Genomic DNA, 24,427 nt, shown 5'->3' with positions numbered 1-24,427 from the left:
AAATCTTACCAAGATAATTTTCAGTTGTTCCATTAGCAGATTTTTTAGCTTGAATTGAGCAAAATAAATAAATAAATAAATAAATAAAAAGTCTTGAATTAGCAAAAAAAAAAATCTGCCAATTGAACAAGTGAAAATTATCTTGGTAAGATTTCTTGAAAAAACATTTTCAAGATCTATTGTCTAAAAATAAATTCTTATATCTCACTGAAAAGTTACTCTTCAGGTGATTGTCTTATTTTAAGTGTGATGAGATATTTTGACTAGAAATGAGAAAAATACACTTGGTAAGATTTTGATTTTTGCAGTGATGCAGGCCAGTCAGGGTCCGCTATCGGGCTGCATGTGGCCCGCGGGTCATACAATGCCCAGGTCTGCTATATACTTTTCGGCTAAAATTTGCTTACAGGTCTTATTTCTGTCTTTGTGCATAAGAAATCAATATAAGTGAATCCCCAAAGGAACTGTGCGTTGGTAAATTCCAGTTCTGCAAATTTACAGGATTTCAGTTCTGTTGCAACATGTTGATGGTCATATGAACTATGTTTTCAGCTCAAAAATGTCCAATTTCATCACAATTAATGCTATATTTTCATGTCACAAATGGCCAAGTTATATTTGAACTGAATTGACCTGAAAAACAAATATTCTATTCTTTTAGATTCCCCAATTTTTCTTACAAGATTCTATCCTACATATCACATGTTTTATTTTTACAGGTTCAATATGGAGTATGGTGCTGATCCATCCTGCTTATGTTACGCCAATACATACATTAAGAATGTCACACGTCACTTTTTAAATCAACACTTTTCTAATAATAAGCATTTTTATGAAGAAATAACAATTCTATATTATTTCCTCTTTAGTATGATGATAAACTATACAATAAATAATTCTGATCCTAGTTTTTGCACAGGGATCATTAGTGTAAACGGTGACATGGCTGCCGAGCATCAGTATGATGGGATCTGTAACAACCATGTCACATCCGTCCACTGACACATTTAGTGTTTTTGTGTCAGCTGTTATTGTTTTAGATCCACAATACTAACATTTATGAATAAGAGGAGAATTAGCAATAGTAAGTATATAAGTTTATTACTAATAAAGTACTGGTACTGAGCAGAGCATCATGGGTAATGTCACATCCGTCCACCAACAAAAGTTTTCACATACACGTGCTATTCAAAATTCAGTATTTCTGAAAATATAGCTTCCACTGTCAAATAATATCAGTAGTCTATGCACAAATGTATTAGCATTATTTCAACACAGTTCTATGCATTTCTTAAAACTTTTTTTTTTTTTTTTGACAAAAATGGCCACTCATTTGACCCCCTAAGTAAATTTTAGCCGCATTACATTATATTCAATGCTATTTGAATTTCCGAAAAGCGCAAACGGTTCAGTGCAAAATATCGTGCCGGAGAGATCGGTGTTGTTAAAGGATTAAACTCTGTTTTATGTTGAATCTGCTGTGTTTGTTGATTCAAACCTGCTTCCATCTGCTATGGCCTATAAAGGCTAATAGAGAAGCGGAGGGAAAAACACATTACAGAAAGGCAGATGATGTAGGAAGGAGAGAGAAAAGAACAAGAGAAGTACAGGGTGAAGGGCAAAAGGAGCTGATAGCAAAGAGCCTCTCCAGGGATCAGAACTCATCAGTCTGAGAGAGATTTGTAGAGACATGATCTTCCACGGCATAGTGCATATAGTGTGGACGCTCTCATGATAGCGCATGTGCTAGATAAACACAGACCACTCACACGCTGACCTTTGTGTTGTCTCATTTAAGAACACTGTCAAAAGAAATCACTGGTCCTCTCATACAAATTGACACTTTGCACTGTATTTTTTACAGGCATAGATATGGCAAGCGCTTGCCTAAAAATACATCATACTCCCCAGAGCACACATTTTTTTTTACACTAAACACTAGGCACTCTCTTACAGTGGAGAAGGTAAACACACTCATTCAGTCGAGCTGAAGTAAAATGCACACGGGGAAATCGTGTCATCCCACTCACAGTCCACATGTGACAGTGTGTGTTTGTCACTGCGCCGCTGAAAGCTGCTGTACGGATCAGTGCTGCACCTGTGATTGCGTGCGCACTTGTTATCTTCTTCCTCAAACTTAGCAATTTTACATCAAGAAGCCGCTTCTAATCAAGGAGTAAAGTCGCAAGTTTAGACTCCGGTGCACTTTGTGGCTCAATGAAACAGGCTCGGTGTTACACAACCATATTAATGGCTTTCTTTGATACGTTCTGAAGTCGATATACCCACGCCTTTGCACGAGCCTGAGGGGAGATTCTGAGTGAACGCATGGAGAGTATACAGTTCATCCAGTCTGCTGTGCACCGCAGAGGTCACAGAGAGGTCACCGTAGCGCTGTGTGGCTCAGCCCTGCACTCGGTCAAACCTACAGCGCAGACTTGCAGCGGTCCGAGGAGACACAATAGAATCACCAGACTCTACGCCCACCTGCCCACCCTGCAGGATGTTGGACTACAACTACAGACCCGCGTGCAGAAACATCCCAAACACAGAAAGTAAGTAAATACAGGCAGAGGGCAGTGTTCCGGCAGCACATTCGAAAAGTAGAACTTATTTAATCCCACCCCTTCTCCACAAAACAGCCTATCATTTAGCTTCTGATCAGCATCATATATGAAAAGTCAAGTTCCTTAGATCTTTTATAAGTGAGGCTATTTTGTTTTTATTTTGTTTGTATTTTGTTTTGGCCATGATGAGCTGAGGTGGGGTGTGGGCGTTTGTTTTAGGGTGTTTTTGGAGTTTTTGCATTTGTTTTTTGTTTGTTTTGTTTTGTTTTGTTTTTTTCTTTCTTTCGCTGACTTTGTATATATGCAAAATGGAAACGGTAAATTGTATTTTTGTAATAGTTGTAAAAGTTTTGTGTTGCATATTTTGAATAAAATATTCTGGGAAGAAAAAATAACTAAAAAAAAAAAAAATATATATATATATATATATATATATATATATATATATACACATACATATATCTATATAGTGGTCCCTTGTTTATCACGTGGGTTACGTTCTAAAAATAACCCGCAATAAGCAAAATCCACAAAGTAGTCAGCTTTATTTTTTAAAGTTATAATATATGTTTTAAGGCTGTAAGTTGCGTAACTTCTACCTTCCCTCAGCATGTCCAGAAGTCAAACTTTTTGTGCAATGGTTAGCATCTTCCTCTGCTTTTTGGGTGCGACTGCAGTTGCCTTTGTCGGTGCGGAACGTTTCGTCGAACATTGTGGGTTTTGTCGGGAAGAAAACTTGCAAACATACAGCACTTCAGAGTCACACTGCTAGCGATCGAACATTTATGTAAATTTGGCAAGAAGAACGTAGTCTGTACTGTACAGGAGACACGGCACAGAGGAGATTGACTGACAATGGTCTACAGTCCCTTAGCCAATCAGGATGCAGAACACACTGCGCGGGTTCTCCCTTAGCCAATCAGAACGCAGAACACACTGCGTGTTCATAGGCTGTATAAAAAAAAAAAAATTAAAAAAAGCATGCAAAATTGCCCTTTAAAAAATCCATGAAACAGCGAGGCCGTGAAAGGTGAACCACGTTATAGTGAGGGACAACTGTATATATATGTTATATACAGGGTGTCCCATAAGTCTCCATACATAGGAAAAATGAACGTTTCTTGACATAAACCATTTTTATTTATATAATATGCTCTATATGACTGCCATTTTGTCAGGAACACATTTCAATGTGTGTCCTCCACTGCTGAAGAACTATAAAGAAGAAATATAAAGAAATACATGTTAGAACCATATATGTATTATGTCTCCTATGTATGGAGACTTATGGGACACCCTGTATATATATATAAAGTGAAGTTAATTACTTATTAAAGATCTAAGGAACTTGACTCTTCATAAATGATGCTGACAGGAAGCTAAAGGATGGACTGTTGTGTGGAGAAGGGGTGGGATTAAATAAGTTATACTTCCTCCCACTCCTTTTCGAATTTGCAAATGAAGTCATGTATATGTAAAAGTGTTGTTTTTTTTTGTTTTCTTCCATTACTTCTTACTGTCTATTTTATTTCTAAGGACTAAGTAAGTTTACTTTGTCTTGTTGCATATTCGAAATAAACGATAGATAAATAAATAAATAAATAAATAAATAAATGCAAGACCACGCACTTCTTGAGGGCATAAGTGATGCCTGAGAGGGATTATTACTGGATGAACTGTGCAGTGTATTGTCAGCCTGTGCTTACATAGTATGTCTTTAAATTAAGCTCTCAAAGGCTAACTGTAAGCTGTTCTACAAGCCTAAATGCAGCGCTGGCTAAACCTGACAAGCATAAGAGCTCATGTCTGACATCTGGCAAGGAGAAAACTCCAACGTGTCATGTCCCAAAAGAGGCCGAGGGCTGGTTTCTTGTAAATTTCTGCCACTTTGAAAATACATTTTAGTTATTTTCTCCAGAGTTAGGTTGTTTTTTTTTTTTTTTCTGTTGCTTGCAGACATTCTCTAGACTTAATAGAGCTTTAAGGTGTTCAAATTGCTGAAAACTAAAAGAGCCTGCGAGTCCCTTTGGAGTGAGCCATACCTCAATCCTGCCCGTGTCTGGTTGGAAGCCTCTGGCTGGGTCTTCGGTTGTTACTCTGCATTGGATCGCGCAGCCGTTCACCCTGATCTTTTCTTGTTTGAGGCCCAGGTCTGGCAGGCTGCGGCCCTCGCATACATGCAGCTGTGCATGCACCAGATCCACACTGTTACAGAGAAGCAGACAGAGGAGAGAGAGGTGATGAGGTGAATAAATTGATTGAAGCTCTGAACATGGTGTGAATAGCCCTTAATGTCACTGCAGGGAACATTCTCCCACTTACACCAAGACTGGCAAGGCCATTTACTGAGGTAAACATCTTTAGCTATTCTTGGACTTGAAAAAAAGGTTATGTGGGATTCGGGATTTGCAGGTTTTTGCAGCGTTCGTCATTTTGGCAAATAAATCTGTGATGTGTGACAGCAAAACAATCCCTACTGGATACCTATTTGCAGCAAAAACAAAGAAATTTGATTAAATTAACACGTTGTTTTAATGTGAAAATGCAACCGCTCCTGTGACACACTACTGCTACACAATCCCAAAGTAAACCTGCATGAAGACAAACATTTATTTTTTTTTGTTTTTTTTTTATCACTTTCCTAAAATGTCAAGATGTGAATATTAACAAAAGTGCATCAGAGCCAAAACAAGTGGAGGATTCCTGTTCTGAGTGACATTTCAATGAATAATGCAATAATGTGATGAAACACAAAACAGAGGAGGCACATTTACAGTCGCGGAAAAAATTATTAGACCATTCAAAAGTCATCAAAAACAATGGTTATGCAATCAAGTACTAACTCCTGTGACTAAAACAGACAGAAAAGAAAATATGGAATGTCTAAAAGCACTGTTTTTGGCAGTCCAATGCCATAGATATTAATGTAAGAACTTAAGTGATTTTGGTTATTAGCAAGAAAACCCTGAAAAATGACTAGATATCAGCTCTGAAATTAAACTCTTATGAGCTATTTTTGTTGTTATTATATTTGTCCAAACAAGTATATGTACCAGGCATTAAAATGAACAAGAAATTGAAGAAAACAAGGGTGGTCTAATAATTTTTTCGACTGTACGTGCAAAAATACACGAGAAAATGGGGAATTTCAGTTCATTATCAACCAAAAAGTCGAGACAAAACCTGACGTTTTAGGTATTTCCACCATCATAAACACAGAAGGCAACTAGTGGATTGACATTACACTGATATATAACTGTGAAATATAATCTTACCATTTACAAAGTATGCTAAAAACAATACTTTTTGGGAGGTACTGTTAATTGAACTAGGTCTTGTATAACATGTATGTTGTTTTTGTTTTGTAATTGTGATGAATATTTTTTGGTTGTTGTTTGTGTTGTGTTGTTTTGTTTGATTTTGTGTGTGGGTGTTTTGGGTGGTTTGTGTATTGCAGTGTAAAGATAATTGTGATGGGTGTGGACTCCAGGAAGAATAGCGATGGTCTAAGCCACAGGGGGCCAAAACCGGCCCACTAAAGTTTCATAACTGTCCCGCGGAATGAATTTGCAAAGTGCAAGTTAGGGCATCAAACTCAAAAATAATATCATAATAACCTATAAATAATGACAACACCATTTTTTTTTCTCTTTGATTAAGTGCAAAAAACATTAAATTATGATAAATATTTATGGTAACAAACTATCCTTTAACAATAAAATGCGAATAACCTGAAGAAATATGAACAACCTGAAATGTCTAAAGAAAATTAAGGACAATTTTAACAATATTCTGCCTGTTACTAAATGTTTTGTGCCTTTGTAGATCTCATCTGTAATGCATATGTATAAATGATAAGTCGAGGCATAATATTGATACAGTTTTACTTATATTTTTTTAACAAATTTCATTTTTTTTCAGGTTATTCACATCCTTTTTGTTTGGATGGTTTGTAAACGGAAATATTGGCATAACTCAGCGGTTCTCAGTCTTTTTCTGTTGGGCCCCCCTTTGGAGGACGAAAAATCTCCAGCCCCCCCCCCCCCCCCCCCCAACCCCAGCAGCATTGTAACAGTGGTGCAATTATAACTTTTATTGAAAGAAACATCAATATTGTAACAATACTTTTTGCTTTTCCTTGAATAATTTGTTGTTCAAATTAAAAAATAACTTAGATTTTTGCTTGAACAATACAAATAAACTCAACCAGACTGCTCAGAGACAATATTTTTCCAAATAAAAATTGGAAATGCACAATTATTTTACAACTATGACAATAAAGTTACTTTTTTTTTTTAGAACAACAAACAAATTTGGTAATGAACATGAACATTTTAACAATATCAGTGGCTGCAATGAGCCCGTTTCCATTGCACATCTCAGAACATTAAAGTGCAAACTGTACAAACTGTGCAAAAACAGAAACATTCCACATTTTTCTTTTCCAGTTCAGTCCTTGTCCATTGTCCAAACCCAAACTCTTTGTCTAGTCTAGTGACAGATCACCATGGCAATAGATTTGTTTGTTGTACGTCCCTAAAATGAGCCCAGGGTGCTCCAACGCTAAAATATTAGTTCCACCTGCTACATGCTCTAACCTGAAGGAGAAAAAAAAAAAACAACCACCCAGGACTGATCCCATGCCCCCCCGGCACGCCTTCGCACCCCCCCCAGAGGGCCCGCCCCACACTTTAAGAAACACTGGCATAACTGAATGCTATTTTTTGCACTAAAAGAATTTGGAGTCGTCATTATTTATTGGCTACCATGCTATTATTTTACTGCTCTGACCCACTTCAGATAAAATTGGGCTGAATGTGGCCCCCGGAAAAAAATGAGTTTGACACCCCTGACCTAAGCCAAAGCTAATGGAGATCCAAATAAATGAAATGAAGGAATCATTACACAGAACAGGAATATTCAGCGTAACAGCTCAACGACTGTGTCTAATGACAATGAAAATACAATGATTCGTCTTAAAATGTTCGATTTTGTCATTTATTCCTGTAGTCAACCTGTGTTCTGAGTTAACTGAATTCATCAGTCAAATTAATGAGTCAGTTCAACCTCCAAATAAACAGTCGTAACTTGAAAGCCGAGTTACGTTTTCATGTTTATTCATTTTACCTGATAAATTTTGTTTGTTATTAATCGGTCCTTTTGCCTACTGTCATTTTACGAAAGCAGCCCCAGGCGAAGCTAGCGTCGTAAGCGAGTATCCATGATATAGAACATTACATATCTTTGTCCAATCCCATTTTTGTTCTCCTACAGCAGCCGACATACACACGAGGCAATTCCATTTTTTTATTTAATGAATATTTCTCTGTCCATGGACACACACACACCATTCACACCATGCTAATGGCAGTGCATTATGTAAATGTTATACAGTAATTATAGTCTCTATTACTGGAAACTTGAAATCGACAGAAGCGCGGAGAACTTCATTTCTTTCACTTATTTGAGTTGTAACCCTTAACATCAATTTGCCTCATCTGTATGCGATTTATTTAAATGTTGCGGCTCAAATGGGACCGTCTGGGTTAAGATTTATGACCTCGCAGGCCGTAACACACCTAGAATGTCCGGCTTTTACTGGTTGTTTGGATACGTTTCATATGAGCAGACGTTGACATAGACACATAATCCTGAACTGACTGTGTCCTTGCATACCGACTGATGCCAAACGGAAACCTACTCGGCCCGGTGGGACGCCTCCTAGCCTTGAAGGGTGAACAGGAAACAGAAGGCGTGCACATTAGCAAACAAGCTCAAATTTTGGACAGCGCCTTGGCTCCCTTCTTCTTAATGTCTCAATTAGACGGTATCTGCGTTCGGGCCAAAACAGAAGGACAATTATGCATCAGCCTGGTGAGAAATGTGTTGGTGGAAAAGGCAGATCCACTTTTGATAACTTGGACCGGCACTAGCATCATGATTTTGTTACAGCTTCATGAATATGTTGATATTTTTAAAATTAGACAGCTCCACTCATTTCCTGAAATAATAAAAAAGACAAATTGAGATGAGACATTTTACGAGCAATGTTGCCGGCAGCAGTTATTTACTCGCACTTTTCCAGTGCTTTGTTTAATTTGGATACCGGTTTGTTACCGCACTCAGAATAGTAACCCTGCATGTGGGAAAAACGCTTTCCATCTGCTGTTACTGTGTGGAATATAGCCAAAAGTCAAATGTTTACAGAGTTCTTGTTAGATTTCAAGCGTTTCACTCATTTGAGTTTTTTACTTTATTGTTTTTTTGTTTTTTTTTATCTAAAACTGTGATTACTTATCCCCTATGTCACAGGTGTCCAACATGCGGCCCGGGGGCCAAAACTGGCCCGCCAAAGCTTCCAATTTGGCCCCTGGGATGAATTAACAAAGTGCAAGTTAGGGCACCAAACTCAAAAATAATATCATAATAACCTACAAATAATGCCAATACCATTTTTTCTCTTTGATTTAGCGAAAAAACATTAAATTATGAAAATGTTTACATTAACCCTCCGGTATCCCGTCCAGCAAGGCACCAAATGTGCCTTTTTGGCACACTTGTGGAATAATGTCAAAAAAAATTTCATACAGTTTGTTTTTAATTCTTTTACACTTTTTTCTATTTCATCAACTTGAGCCGTAAATAAAAATACCAAATACTCAATAATTGTCACATTTTTTAACCCTTTAAATGCTGTGTTTGTAATGTAAACACACCAATTTTTTGGAGGCAGAAAGCACAAAATTTTTTTTTTTTTTTTCAATATACGACATTAAAAGTGGATCACATATTATTTTATTTTTTCATCCTGGCATATGTCAGTGATTAACAGCAACATCGGTTAATTTGCATTATTATTTTTGGCGCTAGGTCAAATGTTCAAAAATACTAGCATCTGTCACCAAGTGTGACAAAATGGCACACCTTTAAATCCAACTATTAAATATGATATATTGATTTATTTTTCTGCTCTAATTTGATTTTATTTTTGTAAATCAAGGTCAGCCCTAATCATACATATCAAATGGAAGAAACAGTGCGTTTTAGGCACACTTGGGAGACAGATGCTAGTCTTGTAATTTTCTTTTGTTTATAATGTGCAAATTTTAATTGGTGGCCAGAATTTTAAAGATCATGCAAAAATGAACAACTTTTGAATTCTAACCTTATTTAAATTGTGAAAAATAATATGAAGTTTTTTAACACAAAGTGCAAAGTGTGTTTAAAAGGCGCACCCGGATACCGGAGGGTTAACAAACTATCCTTTAACAATAAAATGTCAATAAACTGAACAAATATGAACAACCCGAAATGTCTAAAGAAAATTAAGTGCAATTTTAACAATATTCTGCCTGTAACTAAATGTTTTTTTGCCTATGTAGATCAGATATGTAATACACATATTTATAAATATAAATGATAATTCAAGGCATACTATTGATCAAATTGTACTTACATTTCTTAACAAATTCCATTTTTTTCAAGTTATTCACATCCTTTTTGTTTGGATAGTTTGTTAATGGAAATATTGGCATAATTGAATGTTATTTTTTGCGCTAAAACAATTTAAAGTTGTCATTATTTATTGGCTATCATGCTATTATTTTAATGGTCCGGCCCACTTCAGATTAAGCTGAATGTGGCCCCTGGAAGAAAATGAGTTTGACACCCCTGCCCTGTGTGTTCATTTATATTTATTTCATTCCCGCAAATTGAGGTTAAAAAAAAGCTGCACTTGTTAAAAACTTGAAATTCTATGAAAAGTATGTCTTAAGTGGCTTATATTAAGTGTCTCTGAGCATTTGTCAAAGTATAAGTGAGTGAGTCATGCATGAACAAGAAAAAGACAAGTACCTAAACATATTTAAGTGGTAAATAATACAAAAGTTAAACATTTGCCATCCGTGCACATACCATGTATAAATCATGTTTGGCCTAGTTATTTTTTTCTTCGCATAGTTCTACTTTGAAAACATAAGGCAACACTGATTGAACGAGGACCCTCGAGGGCTTGTGAAATTTATTGTATACTAATTTGACTCAGACAAATTAAAGCGCCTGCAGCAACATCTGTCCCTCAGTGCAGCCAGTTACAGAATAAAAGTCTCTTGCATCATTAGCAAGTTTCACAATAAGGCCATACTACACAGGGAGTGGATGAGAGCGTGACGCCTTCGGCACGTGGAGGAGTTGGAAACGGCGTTATACAGGACACAAACCTGCTTATTCTGCGTGAAAGAGTATCTACAATAAACACTACTGGTTGTAACTGTTGGCGGAGTTGAATAACACGGAGGATTAACCGAAGATAGTGACGGGGGATTGACCTAAAATGTCTGTACGGTCACAGAGTTGGGTAATATTGGCTGGAGTGGGGGTGGAGGGAGGCAAAATATGACCGTCAACAAAAAACTATTAACTCACTGATCATATAATTTACATTCATTTTTGTAATAATTGACATTTAACCTTTTAAACCAGGGCTGTCAAACTCATTTTAAGGGGGCCACATTCAGCTAAATTTGATCTAAAGCGGGCCGAACCAGTAAAATAATACCATAACAATATATAAATAATGTCAACTCCAAAGTTTTCTCTATGTTTTAGAGCAAAAAAAACAGTTAATTATTATGAAAAGGTTTACATTTGCAAAATATCCTTTCAAAAGATGTGAATAACATGAGCAAACTGAAAAAAAAATAAGTGTAATTTTAACAATATTCTGCCTCAGTTTATCATTTCCACATGTACATTATAACTTACAGATCACAGTGGATCTACAAATACACCAAACATTTAATAACAGGCAGAATATTCTTAAAATTGTACCTCCCTTTCAGGTTTCATGTTCAGGTTATTCACATTTTTTGCAAAATTATACTTTGTTTTAGTGTAAATACATGAAAATATTTACATTTACAAAGAGAAAAATTTGGAGTTGTCATTATTTATGTTATTACAATAGTATTTGAATGTTCTGACCCATTTGAGATTGAATTGGTCTGAATGTGGAATCTGAACTAAAAGGATTGTTAATATCTTCAGTGTAATTTTTGCATTTCACAAATTCATCCCAAGGGTCGGACTGGACCCTTTGGTGGGCCGGATTTGGCCCCCGGGCCGCATGTTTGACACCTGTGTTTTAAATCCTAAACCTAAAATAATCCACCTGGACGTTTTTTTTTCTTATTTTGACTATAAAAAGGTTAAAAAATATGCCGAGTGAGTCCGTTTGCCCGTTTTTCCAGAGCACTTTTATTTTTGGCAAATATTTACTGCATGTTATAATTCTGCTAAAATGGCTTCTTCTCAAGGTTCTAGTACAGGCTCGAGTGAAATTATCGTAATGACCTCATAAAACCAGTGTAAAAAAGTAAAACTACATGAAAATATTTACATTAACAAACTACGTTTTTACAAAAAATGCGAATAACCTAAAGAAATATGAACAACGTGAAACGTCTTCAGAAAAGTAAATGCAATTTCATCAATATTATACCTGTTGATTAATTGTTGATGTAATTAATTGTTGAATAATATTATACCTGCTGCTATAATGTTATTTTTATACCATGTTTAATGCAAATGATCCATAATTCCATAATTTGTCATAATTTTACATTTTCAGTCTTACATACCTTGAGTAACTATTGTCAATTTCAGTTGATTTCACTGTACCATATATTGGTGGGGAGTACCACTAGGTTCTATTTGTAAATAAAGTGTATTATAGTTTACAATTAAAATGTTGTTTGTTTAATTTTTTTTCCACATATTTGCAAATTCCATGTATTGATTTTTGTAATAATTTAGATCATTTGCATTAAACATGGTATAAAAATAACATTATAGCAGCAGGATTCCATTCTAGGCCGGCCTAGAATAGAATTCCATTCTGGGCCGGCCCAATTCTGATTCGGGCCAGATTCCGTTTTGGGCCTCGACAAATATACAAGAGTAAAGCTGTAGAGTAACTGTCCACTGTAGTGACCACTATGCATGAAAGGGTTAAGTTTCGTTTTCACGGTATCACAAGTGACGTTGTTTATGAACCACACCCCCACATACATACCCTCCCAGTCCGACAGATTGAGAAGATAGTCCATTTCTATAGGGTCCACAATGATTATGCGTTCATGTGGCCCATAATTGGTAGCGGCGCCCCTGCTTAGAGGAATTAGTAGCGTCTATAACACAGGTGTCAAACATGCGGCCCGGGGGCCAAATCCGGCCCGCCAAAGGGTCCAATCTGGCCCGTAGGATGAATTTGTGAAATGCGAAAATTACACTGAAGATACTAATCAATAGTGTAAAAATCATGTTATTTCAGGTTCCATACGTACACATAAAGCCAAATAGATCTCAATTGGGTCAGAGCAGAAAAATACTGTCCTAATAACCTATAAATAATGACAACTGCAGATTTTACCTTTGTTTTAATGTAAAAAAGTAAAATTATATGAAAGTATTTACATTAACAAGCTATCTTTTTACAAAAAATGCGAATAACCTGAAGAAATATGAACAACGTGAAACGTCTTCAGAAAACTAAACGCAATTTCATCAATATTATACCTATTACTAAATGTTTCGTGTATTTGTAATTGCAATGTAAGTTGTAACGCACGTGTGTAAATGATAAAATAATAAACTGAGGCTGAATATTGTTAAAACTGCACTTGTTTTTCTTAAGACATTTCAAGTTTTTCACGTTATTCAGATTTTTAAGGAAACAATGTCGATTATAAACATTATCATAATGTAACTTTACTTTTTTCACTGGTATTATTTTACTGGTCCGGCCCACTTGAGATCATATTGGGGTGAATGTGGCCCCTGAACTAAAATGAGTTTGACATCCCTGGCCTAAGGCCTCCAGAACCCCCCCCCCCCATATCACCCCCACTCAAGGCAATCCTTAGAACATAGCCTGTGATTGTGCATAAAAAGACCTTGATATGATCCTTTGGCCAGATCCAGGAGCCCTAGATTTAACTAATATAATGGACTAAAAACTGGATTTATCAATGAACAAATTCTAACAAAAGTTCATTCTTAATAATAATAATCCTTTTTACAAACCTAATTTAATGTTATTGACCCTTGACTCCAATAACATTTATGAGTGATCCTCCAAACAGTCCTTAATGAAACTGTGAAAAGAGGTAATGGCTCGTACATCCAGTTAGTAAAAGGTGTGCAGGATCCAAAGGAACGGTGAATGAAAAATGAGATAAGATCTGCCGTTTTAATGAAACTGCCTTCACTTCCCCTGCTCTTCATTGTTCAACCCTTCAAATCCAAAAAAGTCGCAAGAACCACAACAAATATAGACCAACCTAAAATGTTTAATAACATCTCAACCACTTGTTCTACCAATACATGTAAATAATTCTGGCAAAATACGGTTTCTCAGCAACACTGACACCCCCCCCCCCCCAAAAAAAAATAAAATAAAATAGTAGTTTGACAAATGTAGACACTTCTTTTTGTGTCACCCTTTCTACAGTTTTGATATGAACTCATCGTGAGTTTTTATTAACTGCTATATCAGGGGTGTCAAACTCATTTTAGTTCAGGGGCCGGACCAGTAAACTAATAGAAAAATAGCCCATAAATATGGACAATTCCAGATTTTTGTCTTTGTTCTAGTACAAATAAGTAAAAGTAAGTTGTGAAAGTTTTAAAATTTGCAAACATTCCTTTTACAAAAATAATGAATAACCTTAACAACCTGAACTTTCTTACAAAAAATACATGCAATTTTAACAATATTATGCCTCGACTTATCATTTATACATGTGCATTATGGATGACAGTGGATCATAACAGGCAGAATAATGTTAAAATTTGGAATTATTTACAGGCTATTCAGCAATTATTTAACTGGTTACTTGTGATCAAATTGGGCTAAAATGAGTCTGACACCATTGATTCATAGTTTTCAATATAAATTGTGCAGTTTGAAAATTCACCCCACAGGCTGGACTGGAATCTGTGGTGGGCCAGTTTCGGCCCATGAGCCTTACGTTTGACACCCCTGATCTACCGTACCGTCTTCATCCGCTTATCTGGGTCATGGGGGCAGCAGCCTCAGCAATAGGGCTGTGTATTGGCAAGAATCACAATACTAGGATCACAATACGATATATCACGATATATCATCATACTGTTTTTGTTTGTTTCTTTTTTAAAAATTATTATTTCCTGGAAGAACTGAATTACACCAACAATATGCACATATACTAAACATTTTTTTTTTTTTTTTTTTTTTTTTTTTTTTTTTTTAATCGCAACAGGATCTACTGCTATATCCCAAAATGTTCCTGTGTTCAAACTTAAATTATGTTTTACAGACATTACAGTTTAAGATGTTGTTCAAATGTTCATATTCTATTAGTTCAGAACTAACATCAGAACATTATTTTTGTCCCAACAAAGGAACTAACATCTGCCTCTCAGACAGTAAAAAATGCTTTTAGGATGCTTCAAATTACCATTATTTAATAAAACAGTGTCAAATAAATAACAATAAATAAATAACAAATAAGATATAAACAATAAAGAAAAAACAAAAAACAAAAATGAACCTCCGCCATATCTGCATTTGAATAAATACCTGAAAATATTGATACAGTACTTTTCAATATCGATACAGTATTGTGAAATGAAATATCGCGATTTATTGCAGAACCGATATTTTCTACCGCCCCTACTCCCCACCCCAATCCACCTGGCGATCTCCCGCTCCATCCTACCCTCATTCATGAACAAGATCCCGAGATACTTAAAGCTATACCTACCGATGTGGCATTTCTCACAGCACTTAGTATAAGTTTGAACATGAACAACCCGCCTCCCTCCAAAGCCCCACCCCCTTCCCGCTGCCTGAGCACTGAGGCTCCTCCTCCTCTCTCCTCCTCTCATCTGATGCGCGATGGAAACGGAGGAGGAAGCAGAGGTGGAGGTCCGGTCCGTTTTGGCGTGTCCGCGGACCCCTCCCTCAGTAATCAGGTGCATCATCCACCTGCCGCGGGCCCGCGACCCCTGTTCCATCAGTAGACCTGGTCTGTGCAGTACTGGGTCAGTGTCTTCACTGCAGTGCCCAGGGGATGGGCGCGCACACTGTGAACGCGCGGCCTCCGTGAATTTTCCGTGGACATTTGAGGTTTCATAGTCCATACAATTATCATCCACATAATCCTACATTGTGTGACACCATGTACATGTACCTGTATGAGTCCCACCGTCATAAAAGCTGACCTTTATGCAGACCTGTTCAGTCCAGTACAGCTGACTTCCAGACTTTTATCTCCATCCTTCATTCATCGGATTCCCGTTTGTTCCCCTCAGTTGTCGTTTCTGTTCATAAATCCGTTTCTTCCCTTCCACATGTGCATGTCAGTTCTATCCAAACACATCCTAGACAGTAGACTGTGGTCAGTAACAGGAGAAGCAGCGCCAGTGAAGTGTCAGATTCAGAGGGACACATATCGGATGTGAGACGGAGATAATGGATCGGATGCTGGACGGCCGTAATAGATGATTGACAGGAGGCTCAGCCAGGTTCGGCCAATTATTTCATTCGGACCGACTAAAATGATTGGTCAGACTTTTATTAGAAATATATGAGAATTAAACATTTTTGAGTTTCAATACCTGGTGGATTTCTTTTACATTTTAGTTTGACACACACTTATTAGGAGCATTTTAAGATGGCCAAAGAAAAGTGTAAAAATGCCACATCATAAGGTATAGCTTTAAACCCCTGATCTACATGTTTAGGAAATAAAATACAGGAAAAAACCTTATTTAGACTGAAAATGCAAAATTTCAGTGGATAATATTATAATAAACTGGAAAAGCACTCTGAGCACGCAGACCTCCGCCAAAACGGATCTGACCCCCCTTCCCGATCACCACCAAATTTTAATCATTTGTTCCTTGTGCCAGTACCAACACTTCCTATTCCTTTCATGAAAATCCATCCATAACTTTTCGAGTTATCTTGCTAAAAATCAAACAAACACGCAAACACACAAAGCAAAGTGATCACAACACCTCCTGGCGGAAGTAATGAAGGTAAATCACTTAGAAAAGATTAAAAGTACAAGGAAAATCCATTTGAAAGTCACCACAAAAATAGTTCTGAGTCTCTAAGGGTTAATTAAAATACCTGGGTAGAAACTCTTGCTGAGAATGAACAGTCGTTTCACTTGTCTTGTTTGCTTCACAAAGCTAAAACACAGTTACTGACCCCTGATTCCTCCAACTCTTTCCATATTGTACATGAACGCCGTCATGTTAGCGCCCGTCAAGCAACAGACTTCACATGGCAGTTTAATTATATTTTCGACTAGAGCCCCAGGAACGACGCGCTACTCCTGGACTGGAACACTATGTGGCCTCCGGTTCGCTCGTGTGAATTAGTCGGTAGAAATTTGATTAAACACAAATTTATTTAGGAGTATGCAGCATGTAAGCAAATTACAAATAGAAATAATACCGGCTTCAAAAGTCTGCTTGAGCGGATACAGCAGGTAATAATCCAGGACTTGCCTCGAGGCCCTTGTCCTTTCACTTGATATTGAGGATTAGTAGTGCATATTACCCCCCCCCCCTAAAAAAAAAACAAAAAAAACTGAAACCTCAAACAGCAAATCTAATACAAGGAAACTCATTTTCTTAAACAAGTTAATAGAAATGGAGAATGTTCATGTCAATGTATTTGATATGAGTTTTGAAACTTGTTTTATTCAGTCAGTGAACACCAGTGTTGGGAGTAATGCATTATTAATAACAGATTACTTTTTGCTGTAACGCAGTAGTGTAAGGCATTACTCAGCAATTTTCAGTAATATTTTACTCTGTACATGTTCAACAGCGCTTGTGTTACAACATACATTTTGTCCATAATTCAATTTAAAAAAAAAAAAAAAACAGCAAGACTATCAGACCTTAAAAGGGTAATATTTTTCTAAACCTACTTTTATTAGTTTTTGGTACATTTATTTGTGTATTTGGACCCTAATAGTTCCAAAAGTTTGAATTTGAACCCTCCAAGTGCTGCAAAACTATCTTTATATTCATTATGGAAAAAATCGAGTGGATTTCTACAACCTGTTTGAATTCCTGCTTAATTTGTTTCGTCTATAACTAGTTATGTCACAGCATTTGCACATATAAGGTCAAGACTTCCGACAAATATTTCTCTGAATATTTCTTCTGACAAACATTTCTCCAAGTACGACAATTGTTTATCAGCAGCAGCAGTTGTAGTCCATACTGAAAATATGTCCAAACTTCGAGCTGATTACCCAAAATGTTCAGTTGTTGGTTGAACGGGAAAGAACAGCACAGCCAACAACCTGGAGGGGGCGGGGCCTGAAGTGGCTGATGCATTTAAAGGGCCAGCGCTCATAACGACCTTTCTGGTGTCATTACTCAGAAATAGGGTTGAAAACAGACCTGTGGAGTTGAATTAATGAAGAATTCAGACCCAAGCATAGCACTTACAGTTTATGTAGACCACAGGGAAATGTTTTAAAATGCAGAATTCCCTTTAAAAAACTAAATATCACTCCTTTAAGGAATCAAAAATGTGACAGGAAAGTTGTATTTCCTGTTTGTGTTGAGTCAATGGGTGAAGATGACAGAAGACACACTGTGAAAAAAAAGTAAAAAAAACAAAAAAAACAGTAATATTCCGGCAGCAGGGGTGCCGAAAAAATACTGTAAAATAACGGAAAATAACCATCTCATAAAAATACAGTAATTTTCCATAATTAAAATACAGTGTTTTGCCCAAACTACATGAGATTTTGCATATTTTTTTGGACTTTTTAATGTTTAATAAAGAATATTTTCATGTATTAAAACAATCAAATTACCAATAAATATATATATATATAAATAATTTTCAGTGAGACCAAGTTCTACAATCCACTGATAAAAACTGTATTTGGACAGTTTATCAGTGCTTGTACATGTTATACATTCACAAAAATACATTTATTCAACATTTTTGTTGTGAAACCTCCTGTAATTACACAAGATATTAGTCAATTAACAAACAAGTCTTGTTAAACTTATAGAACAAATACTTCTGTTACGGTTAATTGTCAGTAATTCCATCTCTTTTTTTTTTTTTTTTTTTACAGTATTAAACTTTAACAGTTTAATCTCATAAATAGAAAATAAATATTTGTGAAATTATGATACATTTGCAAATGTATTTTAGCTGTATTTTTCTGTGAAAAAAAGAAAATTTATTTTTAAAAAATTGAATTTTTTTTTTGGTTATTCACAAGTTACAGTATTTTCATGTTATTTTACATTTGATGTGTAAAGTCACAGTCTATTTCATTGCAATTTCATTGATATTTTTCTGTATCTTAAAAATACAGGAAAAATCTGTAAAATAAACTGTGAAAATTCTGTTAAATTACAGGGTTTTTTTTTACAGTGCAGTACACTGGCCACATGGACGTATGTTCATTACTAACCCTAACCCTGCTTTACAGAAGCTAGTTAGCATGATCCCTGTGATCAGCAATGACAAGGTAAGCTAACGTTTCTATGACCAGTTAGAATTCTGTATCGATTGCAGATTTATCTGCTGGCGTCCCCCCTTTGAACATGAAAAAAAAAAAAATTCAATTGTTCCTGCTGGGATTCGAACACCGGAGACCGTCCACATGGCTCCCCTACCTCTTCTTTTGGAGGAGGTTTATGACGAGAGTCTGTATGTAACTCAAACGTAATACAGGAGTCATGTAATGCATTACAATTCTGAGACAGTAATATTGTAAGGTAAGGAATTACTAATCTGTCATGTATTACAGTTTGGAAGTAACTCGCACAACACTGTTGAAAACTATGTAAGAAAATAAAATCAGCTCCCCAGTAGACAGATGACCACATGGGTTTTGACATTTAAAGCCTCTACGTACAGGGGTTGGACAAAATAATGGAAACACCTTAAAAAATCAACAAAATATAATTTAATATGGTGTAGGTCCGCCTTTTGCAGCAATTCCAGCCTCAATTCTCCAAGGTATTGATTCATACAACTTGTGAATTGTTTCCAAAGGAATTTTAAGCCATTCTTCAGTTAGAATACCCTCCAACTCTTTTAGAGACGATGGCGGTGGAAATCGACGTCTTACTTGAATCTCTAAAACTGACCATAAATGCTCAATAATGTTGAGGTCTGGGGACTGTGCCGGCCATACGAGATGCTCAACTTCATTAGAATGTTCCTCATGCCATTCTTTAACAGTTCTAGCTGTATGGATTGGGGCATTATCATCTTGAGGTGAAGGTGTTTCCATTATTTTGTCCAACCCCTGTATCAACTCATCTACACCTCAAACTAAATCCAGCATATTCTTTACGGTGTATCCTGCGCTGCCAACTTCCTGGCTGAACATTGCTTTGCATAGCTTTCAGGATAGTGATATGCCAGAGGTGTAAACTCATTCTTTATTTATGGGAGTGCTAAAGAACAGCTACATCTTTTAAGGTGTCAGGCTCAATATTCTCTGTCTTTTTTTCAGCCTGATGTGTCTGAGTATTTGCAGGTTGTGTCGTTGCCTTACTTAGTGCTTCTGCAGAGCTGCCAAGTTTATATTTGATCTCTGACAATCTGGAAAGACCCACGAGTGTTACAGAATATACTGGGTGTCTATTCAACAGATCTGTTCTTTGAAATCTGTCTCTGTATCTTCACTGTGCTGCCGAGGGCACCATCATTTGGTCCTCCTGTCTACGAAACTACTTTCTTAAAGCTGTCTGATCCAATAGACACATATTATTAGAATTAGAGCAACACATACACACACACATACTGAGGTAGAAATTATTTACGGCCTATTACTGACTACATCCCCATATGTGTTACATTAGTCCAAGGCTGTCAGACTCATTTTAGTTCAGGGACGACATCCTCCCAATATGATCTGAAGTGGGCCAGACCAGTAAAACCTATACCATAATACTGGAAGGTCTCAGAGCGTCTGTGTGTGTGTTTGTGTATCTGCACAGTTCTGAGAAATTGACATGTTTTTAACCCATAGAGACCCAAACATCCACCACCGACCAAAAACCATCTACTGATGTAAAACATTTAATACCTCTTGATCCTTTATTTCTATCAATACATGTAAATAATTGGTGTAAAATACAGTTTATCATCTTTTCATGGTCATCAGATATGACCCACTTAGACGTTCAGAGGCTCCGTTGTGAACATGGAAACACTGTGGTCTTCTATAACATTGATTCACCAGTAAAACCCATGGAGTTGGATCAATGACAGTGGATATAAACATTTTGCTTATGTTCAGTTGATGATGAAGTTTACTGAAAAAGTCATTTTTCTTCAGTTTTCTTTGTTTTTGATGTCATAAACCTCAAGTTTAATCTAAGCTTTTATGAACATCTACATGATCAGTAAATTAAATATGGGAAAAGACATGATTTCCACTGAAAAGGTGCAAAATAAAGGAGATAATATTATAATAAATGGTGATAAATCACTTAAGAAAGGTTAAATATAGAGAAACATTTATTTGGGAACTGCAACAAATGTAACACTGGGTCTTTATGGGTTAACTGGCCAATTTGGTACCTACAGTTAAGGAATAGTCCCATCTCCACATTAACCCTTTGATGCATGAATTATGACAACCTTAGTCAAGATTTTTTTTCCTGAGTGTTTTTATTCCTCTTTAGGCATGAAAAAAAACAATGTGATTGCAATTTTTTTAATGAACCTATTTTTTTTATGGCATTACAAAAATGTCCACTCAGCTTTAATTTTTGAAGTAAACAAACAAGTATTAAAATCGCAATATCATAAAGTGATATACTGTGTGAGAACTATGAAATAAAAACATTTTTAATGCAGCTAACTTGATGTTTTCTCACATTTTAACATACTCTAATACTAGTTATTACTCACTTCATGGAGATATTATGGAGAAAAAAAAAAACAAAAAAAAAACTTTTTGTTGAAGAAAATTGTTAATTACAGTTTAATAACGTGTAGGAATTAATTTACACTAAAACGTGTTAGTGCAAATCAGGTTTATCAAGAACAGTGAAGTTACAGTAATTATATGAATAATTTGTTTTCCATTGGACATCTGCACAAAACTTTACTGATATTTACTAAATGTGCGTAATGTTGATTTTTCCATTAAATGACAAATGTGCTGATTTGTTTATTTATTATCGCAAGATGACACAAGAAGTCATTCCATAAACATGGTGACGAACGTAAATCTGGTGTTGATTTACAGATACATTCATTATTATTATAAATTACCCCTCTATCTCCTACTAAATTAAAAAACAATTGGGCTTCCTGGTGTGTCCACACATACTGTGACATGTTTCTTTTAAAACTCTTCTTCTTCGCTTGCTGTAACGTCCGTCAACATCTGTTTTTTTTTTTTATCCACATGACTCTAGTTGCAGAAAAAGGTCTTTCCATTGCCGTTTTGCGTGGTATACCATTTGTGCTACACCCGAAGAACCACCTCTTGCCAGCGCAAAAACTTTTAATCGAAAAACAATACTTTTGGCAAAATTGTTGTTTTTCCATTAAGTAAATTTTCATGCACAAGTTATATTCACGCAATTTGAGGGTCAATAGAAAAGCGACTAGTGTCAGTGCATGAGATGATGCACAAGCGTCCACTGTGTTGGCTGATATGGAACTAAAACAACAAAACCCATGAATTTACAAGACAACAGCTGTAGAATAACTGTCCACTGTAGTGACCGCTACGCATGAAAGGGTTAAATATCTTGGCAAGTTGATAGGACCAATACTTTGGGAGATATTAGTCATTTTGGAATACAATAGCCTTAAAATCACATTGCTCGGTTGACTGGAAGCGCAGTACCACACTGCATGATGGGAAATTAAGTTAAAAACAGGAAAGACGTATTTACTTGCTTCAGTCCCTAGATATCGGTATTAATATGACCCATGGTTCCCCACGGGGCAACACTCTAGTAATAACATCATAATATACCAATAATATGAATTCTAAACTTTTCTCTTGGTTTTAGTGTAAAAAAAAAAAAAAAGTAAAATTACATTATGAAAATGTTTACATCTACAAACGACCCTAAAAGAAAATGTGAATAACATGAAGAACCATGAAAAAAACTGAAATTTATTAAGAAAAATTAGTGCAATTTGAACAATATTCTGCCTTAGTTTATCATTTACACATGTGTATTACAACTTACAGATCACAGTGGATCTACAAATACTAGGGATGTCCGATAATATCGGCCCAATATTGGCATAAAAATGTAATATCGGTGAATATCGTTATTGTTTTTTTTGTATATCATTAAAACTGACAAAATAATGCCTTGATCTCACCGGCATTTATCGACACGTAAATGAAGCATTGTTTGTGGCTGACAGAAATGTGCAGTTTTTAAAATTGTACAGTAGAGTTACCACACTGTAATAGACTCATGGAAGGAGGGAGAGAAAATAAATAAATATGGCATTTTTTCCACAACTGAAGTTGAAGTATGTATTCTTTGCACAGACAGTGTTTACATTTTGAAAGCCTTGTTTCATTTGAGAATGCATCCAATGGGGCATCACAATAAAATTAGGCATGATGTGTTAATTCCATGACAGGAGATATGGGATGTTACCTAAAATTAATTTAATATCCCACATATATCGGCAGCGGTATTGGTAGATATCGGAATCGGAAATTAAGCGTCGGACAATATCGGCATATCGGTTTTTGGCAAAAAAGTCAACATCGGACATCCCTAACAAATACACATTAACCCTTTCATGCATGAATTATGAGAACCTTAATCAAAAATTTTTCCTGAGTGTTTTTATTCCTCTTTAGGCATGAAAAAAACAACGTGTGAGAAAATTTTCTTCTGAAAAATAAAAAAAAAAAAAAAAAAAATTAATACTTTAAAAAAAGTAATAATGACAAAAAAATTCTTATGAACCTATTTTTCATGAAGTTGCAAAAATATCCGCTCAGCTGGACACCACACGTTTAATTTTTGACACAGAAACATGTATTTACTAATAAATTGTGTGAAAACCGTGGGGAAGGCTTGTGATTCTGGGGGTTTATCCTCAGGAGAGATCTACATAATGTTACCAATTCATGTCAGAAAAGGCATGTAGTGTCTTAAAACTTTAATAAAGATATGTGTTAAAAAAAAAAAAAAAAAAAAAAAAACAATGATAAGAACAACAAAATCCATGAATATAGAATAGAACAGCTGCAGAACAGCTGTCCACTGTAGTGACCACTGTGCATGAAAGGGTTAATATTACACTTCTCTGAAGACATTTCAGAGTGTTTACATTTTCTGTGAAAAGACAGGTTGTAAATTTAAACATTTTCATGTAATTTCTTACACAAAAACAAAGAGAAAAATTTGAAGTTGTCAGTATTTCTAAGTAGTGTGATAATATTTTACTGGTCCGACCCACTTGAGATCGAACTGGGCTGAATGTAGGACTAGACCTAAATCACAAAATCATCCCACAGGCCGGATTGGACCCTTCGGGGGGCTGGTTTGTGCCAGCGGGCCTTATGTTTGACACCTGTGCATTAGTCAGATAATGCTCCAGACCAGCTGAGATATTCTTAAATACAGCATATGAATAAAATATAGCATCAAAGGACACTGCAAACGATCGCTGCACAAAAGCTCTGCTGCCTTTATCCAGTTTTATATATATAACTATATTTATTAACACACACTTTTACACGGTACCTCAGGAAATTATTGTTGAGGTCAGGTTGACATACACCTTTGTGAAAAGTATTCACACATTTTTCACA

The 24,427-nt window shown here is 36.0% G+C and overlaps 1 protein-coding gene across 2 annotated transcripts in view; it reads right to left on the bottom strand.

Moving 5' to 3' along the window:
• pcxb (pyruvate carboxylase b) overlaps window positions 1–24,427 on the bottom strand; it is an 848,274-nt gene that overhangs the window by 561,783 nt on the left and 262,064 nt on the right. For both annotated transcript variants that reach the window (XM_030162429.1, XM_030162430.1), the window contains one exon: window positions 4,610–4,772. In XM_030162429.1, the coding sequence (XP_030018289.1) occupies window positions 4,610–4,772 (163 nt within the window). The remainder of the gene's footprint in view (window positions 1–4,609; window positions 4,773–24,427) is intronic.

Source organism: Sphaeramia orbicularis, chromosome 18 (assembly GCF_902148855.1).
Source record: "Sphaeramia orbicularis chromosome 18, fSphaOr1.1, whole genome shotgun sequence".
In the NCBI taxonomy this organism is placed as follows: domain Eukaryota; kingdom Metazoa; phylum Chordata; class Actinopteri; order Kurtiformes; family Apogonidae; genus Sphaeramia; species Sphaeramia orbicularis.
This window is presented reverse-complemented; position numbering and strand designations above follow the sequence as displayed.